General features: G+C 33.8%; 1 protein-coding gene across 1 annotated transcript; it reads left to right on the top strand.

Moving 5' to 3' along the window:
• Positions 1 to 648: 648 nt before the first annotated feature.
• LOC120145019 (DEAD-box ATP-dependent RNA helicase 5-like) lies at positions 649 to 5,781 on the top strand. The gene is made up of 13 exons (XM_039158937.1): positions 649 to 1,302; positions 1,412 to 1,536; positions 1,696 to 1,803; positions 2,360 to 2,440; positions 2,744 to 2,822; positions 3,043 to 3,128; positions 3,200 to 3,256; positions 3,359 to 3,426; positions 3,871 to 3,939; positions 4,690 to 4,783; positions 5,040 to 5,204; positions 5,293 to 5,385; positions 5,535 to 5,781. The coding sequence occupies exons 1-13, from the start codon at positions 747 to 749 to the stop codon at positions 5,628 to 5,630; spliced, it is 1,677 nt and encodes a 558-aa protein (XP_039014868.1). The 5' UTR covers positions 649 to 746; the 3' UTR covers positions 5,631 to 5,781.
• The last annotated feature ends 1,840 nt before the right edge of the window (positions 5,782 to 7,621 follow it).

Genomic DNA, 7,621 nt, shown 5'->3' on the forward strand with positions numbered 1-7,621 from the left:
ATGACGGTGACGGTGAGGCTAATGATCGTTGGGATCAATCATAATCGTCGAAAACAATGGCTGACGGTTGGGTTGTGTTTTCACCGAAGCTTCGGAGCTTTCTTCATGGCGAACAACAACGCTATTCGACGAGGGGATAGTTGGGTTCTTACTATTTTGTGACGATCAAAGGTTGATTTGGGTGATTGTTAGTTGGGATTGGGGTCGCGAGACACTGACGAAGTTAGTGGTGGTGGCGGTGTACGTCACCAACGAACCGCTATTGCCTTCGCCATTGCTTTGTTGTGGGGAAGGGTAAAAGGAGAAGGCAGAAGAGAACGAAGAAATTTTTATAAATTTTTTGTTTTTTAAAATATAATTTTAATTTTTTAATTTTAAATAAAATTGTATAAATTACCAGGGCATGACAGTGTTCTTTAACGGTAAAATTAAACGGTAGTTATGGCCTCAACACCTAAAATGGTTATGATTGTAAAGTTAGACACATATTTTTAACGAAAAATTCTTTAAGAAATAAAATATTTTTCGATATATAATTTAGACACTTATTTTTGTATTAAAAAAAATAAAGGACAAAACTAAAGTACATGCCAAAGCCCAGAAAGGGCTATCGTGTGCGCAATATAAAGCCCAAGTTAAACGGCGCACGCGCTTTGCAAAGCTAAAACCCTAGTATAAAATCTCAACTTCCCACCTCATGAAGCTTTCGGGTTTGGTTCTTTTGGTAGCGCAGTTTGAAAAAGAAAATGACTCCCTTGACAGAACCACAAGCCCCAGAGAGTACGGGATATCAAGCATTCAAAACCAAGAAAAAGAGCAAGAAGAACAAGTTTCCAGAACCCGAAGATCAAGTTGACGAAAATGTTAAGCAGAGTCACCTAGAAAACGAGCAAATCGAGCCAAAAAAGAGCAAGAAAGACAAGAGAAGGAGACAGAAAGAACGAGAAAACAACGAAGGAGGTGAACCCGAGGAAAGCGGTGAGGAGTCTAAGAAGAAGAAGAAGAAGAAGAAAGAGAAGAATAAAAATCAGAAGAAAGAGGAAGAAAATGAGGAATTTAATGAAATCCGAGATGGAAAAGTAGACTCAATTGAATTTGATGGGATGGAAAAGGTGGTGGTGAGCGGAAAGAATGCTGAAGATGCAAAATATGTGCCCTTGAAATCATTTGCTAATTCTAATTTACCAAAAAATGTTTTGGACTGCTGCAAGGATTTTAGTAGTCCATCTCCCATTCAAGCTCACGCCTGGCCCTTCTTATTGGACGGTCGTGATTTTATTGGAATTGCAAAAACTGGGTCAGGTACTCCATTTTTGTGCCGCAAATTTTGACATGGTTTAGGTTTTAATAATTTCCTGATTATTTTGTGATATTTTTCATGTTATGTTTATTTGTTTTATCGTGCGATCAGGCAAGACTTTAGCATTTGGCGTACCGGCAATGATGCATGTATTGAACAAGAGAAATGGTAAATCCTCGAAAGGGAGGAATCCGCTTTGCCTTGTGCTTTCCCCTACAAGAGAGTTGGCTGAACAAGTATGAATCTGTTTGACTTGGTCTCGCTTTAGCAATTTGTACTTTAGTATATGCAGAACTTCCATTTTTGGATGTGCGGTGATGGTGCATAATATCTAAAAAGGCTTTTTTCTCTCTTTAGAATTTAACCAGTCTTTTGGCTTCATCTTCTGGTGGCAGATATTTAATGTTTTGTGTAGTGCCGGCCAAGCATGTGATGTCAAATCCGTTTGTTTGTATGGGGGAACATCTAAAGGACCTCAGATTTCTTCTTTGAAGTCTGGTGTTGTAAGTTAATTTACTTCATTTCTCATTTCTATTATTTTTATATGTTGGTGTGTGCATTAGTATTTTTGGTTAACATGTTCCTTTTACCTTATGCATCTTTTTTTTTACCTTGTTTTGGTTGAAATGTTCTTGGAACTGGCAGGCCAGGGTGAACTGTTTAATTTATTAAAATTCTATAGATTTGTTATTCTGTATATTTTTTTCTTTCAAAATGATGGTATGTTTGAAATGGGTGTTTAATCTTTTGCCATATTCAATGTGACTCAGCTAGTGAACTTCTGAATATGGTTGTGGAACCGAAAGCTTTGTTTAGTTTTCCGGTTGAGTCGTAGTACTTGAAACTTTCTGGCATCATGATTTCATTGAATGTGTAAAAGGTGTGGACTGTGTAGTTAGCAATTAGATGCTTTATTATGGTTGTTAAATTCAATTTATCGATTTTGCTTGTTTTGAATAAATTTACGCTGCTAGCACATTTTAGGATTGATGTTTCTACTTTTTTGTGTATAAAGCTTTTATATTGGCTAATAGTAAATGGATTTTTCTGTGAACTTAGGATGTAGTCATTGGGACGCCTGGTCGTTTGAAGGATTTGATGACCATGGAGGTGTGTCAGCTTACTGAGGTGTCTTTTGTGGTAAGTGAATACTCCTTTGTCAGTACTCTCATGCATTGCACTTTGTCTTGAAATTATGCAATGTTTTCTGTGTAAACTTTATTATTATCCTATTCTTGGCCACTAAAGGCTGTTTTATGCATAATTGAATGTGTAATGTAATCAGGAGAACCGGTCGATTTCGTTGCTATAGTTGCTAGTCTTTTTTCAATTTCTTCCATTAGGGTTCTTAGGTTAATGGTTGATACATCTTTTATATAACCCATTTCTTGAATAGATGGAGCATGTAAGTAGTAAGGAAAAAAGTGAATTGATATTTTGTAGGTCCTAGATGAAGCTGATCGAATGCTTGACATGGGATTTGAAGAGGATGTTTGCTTTATTTTGGGAAAGACAAGTTCTGGTATGTGTCTTGATTGATACATTGGAATTTTATTCTACTATTTAGCTTAAAGTTTTTTCTGATGCCTGAGCTTTTAGGTTTGATAACTTCTCTGTGTAAATGCTACTAATTATTGATAACGTAAAGCTTGATCAAGCTAAGAAACATTGTTCTGTATCTTTGTAGAGTAATGCATGAGCAATTATGTTGGAGAGACTCATGTCTCTTTTAACCTTTGCAGCTCGTCAGATGGTAATGTTCAGTGCTACATGGCCTGCAGCAGTTCACCGGTTAGCTCAAGAATACATGGACCCTAATCCTGTTAAGGTTTATCTTCATGCATGGTGACATTTTCTTGATTTCTTATTTATTTGGGGAAATAATGAATTTGTTTTCAGGTTGTGATTGGCTCAGAAGATTTAGCTGCCAACCATGATGTTATGCAGATAGTTGAGGTTTGATATTACTTAACAGTTAAACCATATTTCATATTAAATATATTGTGTATGTGTACACACACATGCACACTTATATTAACAGTTTGTTTTCATATGTAGGTTTTGGATGACCGTGCACGTTATGAGCGTTTGACTGATTTGCTCAAGAAATACCATGAATCTCAGAGGTAGTTGATCTCACATCTATTGAATTGTAATATTTTCTTCTTTTTTTATTCTTCCAGTTGGCGATTGTTTTGACAAGAATGTGAATTTGTTTGCCCTCTAGATAATTCTGTCTGAAATTGTATTGTAGTCTGCAAATAGATTAAACATATCAGAGGATTTGAAACCAGAAAAAATATTGGGGCAAGGTTACCTTAAATTTTCATCATGTTAGCTATCCAAGAAATCCTTATGATTCTAGTAGCTTGTGAATATTGATTTATCTAATTTGATTTTTTTGTTTTATGTTATTGCCATTAACCTATAGGGATAATAAGCCCATACTGTTACTTTAAGTTGACTAGACTTGTATTATTATGTTATATTTATTTATTTATTTATTTATTTTACTTATACTAATTTCAAATCTTGTCGAGTTTTTACATAGAGTTTTTCACTTCAATCAGGAATAGGGTGTTGGTGTTTGTCTTGTACCAGGCAGAAGCAGATCGTATTGAAAATATGCTTAAGAGAAGGTAAATTTTACTTCCCTTGTCTTATTTAAAATAAGTGTTGTAATTTCTCTTCATTGGCTAAATAGAATGGGTAGCATTTAAAGTTTGCACTTGTGCTATGTTTGGTAAGAGTGTTATTTATCCTCATGTTTTTGTACACGAGTTAGCAATAAACTTACTTCACTCGGTAATTTTTAGCAACTCAAATGGCTTATGTTGAATAGGTATTATTTTTACTTGAGTTTTTACTCATCTTTATCATTTCAAGTTTAGATTTGTACTCATTCTTCCTTATGTTATGACAAACTATTTTAAAACTCATGTAATAATTAAGCTTTTTTCTTGTGTTAATATCTATGTAATCAAGTGTAGCATTATTATTTTTTAAATGAACTTCATGTTAAATAAATAAGTTTGAAGATCCATTCTTTCCTTAAATTAAAATGGCCTTTGAACTTTGATATTGTTACAGGTCTGGACTTAGTTTTTTTTTTACTTTAAATTAAGCACGAGAGTTATTTATTAAAATCTGCAATAATGCTAACCAGTCTAATTTGATGATATTAGTCCAACATGTCACTGGCATGATCGTTTGTTATTCATGTGATTTTGAGTTGTGCAGTTAAATATATCATAAGAATTGCTTGATAGTTCCTGGTTGGGTTTAAAAGTTCAAAACCATTCGTGCGTGCTCTATTGCATCAGAATTTTAACTTAGCTTTTTATTTCATTTTCTTGCTTTTCTTAGTTCTTTTTATTTTATTTTTCTAGTGGCTGGAATGTTGTTTCTATACATGGTCGCAAAGCACAAAATGATCGCACCAAGGCTCTATCATTATTCAAGAAAGGAAGCTGTCCTTTGATGGTATACTCCTGCAAATTATATATTTTGTTTTTAAATTATTGTAACAACTTTCTGCTGAAAGCCAATGTGGGCAACATCAGTGCTTACCCGGTGTTGTTTTTTATGTTGATATTTAAGTAGGCGTTTGCAAATTTTTTTAGTAATACTTGGCTACTTCCTTCAGGCACTTGATGTAAATAATAAATAGTATAACTTCTCTACGCTTGTTGATTTAACTAGCTTAAATTTTGATCCGTATTAACACCATGTGATTCAGGTAGCTACGGATGTGGCTGCTAGAGGATTGGATATTCCGGATGTTGAAGTAGTGATCAATTATAGTTTTCCTCTCACTACAGAGGATTATGTGCACCGGATAGGAAGGACCGGAAGAGCTGGTAGGAAGGGTGTTGCTCACACATTCTTCACACAGCAAAATAAGGTAAACTATTACAAATTATCTTACCCTTAAACAAGTGGTGAATGGAACATGGTCAGTTTTATTTCAAGCAGTAACAAGCTTATGGCAGGGACTTGCTGGAGAACTGGTAAATGTTCTCAAAGAAGCTGGGCAGGTTGTTCCACCTGCACTGTTGAAATTTGGAACTCATGTCAAGAAGAAGGTTTGTTTTTACCTCTCCCTCTCTCACATGCATCCTTGTATACGTTCACATTAATGTTTTGTGGTTTATGGTATGTCTTGTGACCTCTTCTATTACTGAAGGGGAAAAAGTCTTGGACTTTGATCATCTTTTTACCTGTCTTAACACAGGAGTCCAAGCTATATGGGGCTCACTTCAAGGAAATTGCTGCTGATGCTCCAAAGGCTAAAAAGATAACATTTGATGACTCAGATGATGAAAACTGATGCACTAAAATATGGAGAATTGATTATAAAAACCGGTAGATTACTTATTCTAGATATTCCACCATATTTATTTACTTTTTAACCAGTTTTGTATTAGCAGACTACTGGTAGTATGGAATGTGGAAAACCTAGATTTTGCTTTTTCATTGAATATCCATCTTGTTAAATAAGAATCTCATCTATAAAAAAAAAAGAAAAAGAAAAGGGAAACCTAGTGTGCAAGAAATGATGTTGGAATTGATTAATGTTTTATATTCATTTGCCAATGAATTGCATCTTCCATTATGGTTAACTACTAGGCAGAGATTGCCTGGAAACTCTTAAAAGGAGAAGGCATACTGGCCATTGGTATCACGTGGATATGGTCAAATTCAAGGCATAGGGTTACCTCTTACTGGTTAACATACGAAATATGCAAATGCATAGCGAGAACAAGTTGATGATCATCATTACGGTTGTAAATGAGACGAGACAGATCGCGAGCTACTTGAGATTAATTCGGTCAAAGTTTAATCAACACTCGAATCGAATGAACACTAGAGCTCGAATTTGACTCAAATTCTTAACGAACTAAAACGAGTTATTTAATACTCGACTCGAAAAGTTCGCGAGTTATTCGAAAAAAATATTATATTATAATTTTTGATTTTTTAAAATTACATTATTAAAAATATATTAAAAATACATTATTTATAATTATAAAATTTTAAAAATATATTTTTAAATGTAATATAAGATTTTTGTAGGTTCAAATTCGAGTTTGAGTTCGAGCTTGAATTGAACTCAAAATCGAGTTTTAATCGAGCTCGAGTCTCTAGCTTTGATCGAGCTCTTGAAATTTTTTTGAGTTCGAGCCTTTTCGAGTTCGATTCGAGTTTCAATATTATATTTTGAGTTCGAGCTGAGCTTAATAATTTTTAGCTCGCGAGTTTTCGAGTCGAGCCTAATTTTAAACTTTTCAAGTTCAACTCAGCTCGTTTACAAATACAAGGTATAGGTTAAACTAAGCTTTCAATCTTTCGTGGTTGCCTTGTTCTGCAATCAAACCGACTGTTTAGTTTGAATCGTTCTCAGAATTAATTTACTACGAAAATTCTATGTGATAAGAACATAGTGTTGACTGTTAAGTTTATTGATCAACTTAATTTCCCTTCGGTTACACTGAGTTACTCGGATAAGTAATCCTAGTCATGGCCTTGTTGGTCCATATTATTAAATCATTTTTTATAAACGAGGAAGGTCAAGAACTATTATTTAGATAGCCCTTTTTCCGGGTAAACATGAAAAGAATCTAAGCAGTTCTTATGTTATAAATTTAAGTATGTAAATGAGTTGAGTCGAGTTTGAGTATTTTGAGTTCGATTTTATTTGAAAATTTGTGAACTTAAAGCTGTTAAACTCAACTTGAAATAAAAAATTGAAGTTCGACTCGAGCTCGAAAAAATTTGAACTCAAAATAATCTTAAACTTAATTAGATTAAAACTCGAACTTGAAACTTAAGTATATAAAAGTTTTATATTATACTTTTTAAAATAAGATATAAACGTTAATATTATTAAAATTTTAATTTAAATACTTAAAATGTTAATATATTTTTTTGAGTCGGGTATTAAGTGGTTCAATTTGGTTTGTTAAAAACATTAGTCGAATCCATTGGGATTGAATTTTAACCGAGGTTTGATCGTGTCGAACTCAAATAACTTGTGATTTGTCTAGTCTCAATTATAACCATAACTTTAACGATGAAATTGTCATGACTTTTGGTTTTTGCTTTTCCTGGCAATTCAATTCTAAAGATCCAGGAAATTAAAGCTTAATTCCTTATCAATAAATATTGGAAAGAACTCTTGTTGCCCAAGTACAGAATCCAATTTTTTTCCAAACTTTTCCCAGCTCAGCATTCATCAGCAGTGACATTATCTGAGTACCAAATATGTTATAAAAGGGTTACTTGGGGCCTTAGTTCAAGCCCCCTTCGTCTCTGAAGGAA

Source organism: Hibiscus syriacus, unplaced genomic scaffold (assembly GCF_006381635.1).
Source record: "Hibiscus syriacus cultivar Baekdansim isolate YM2019G1 unplaced genomic scaffold, ASM638163v2 tig00002338_pilon, whole genome shotgun sequence".
Taxonomy (NCBI): domain Eukaryota; kingdom Viridiplantae; phylum Streptophyta; class Magnoliopsida; order Malvales; family Malvaceae; genus Hibiscus; species Hibiscus syriacus.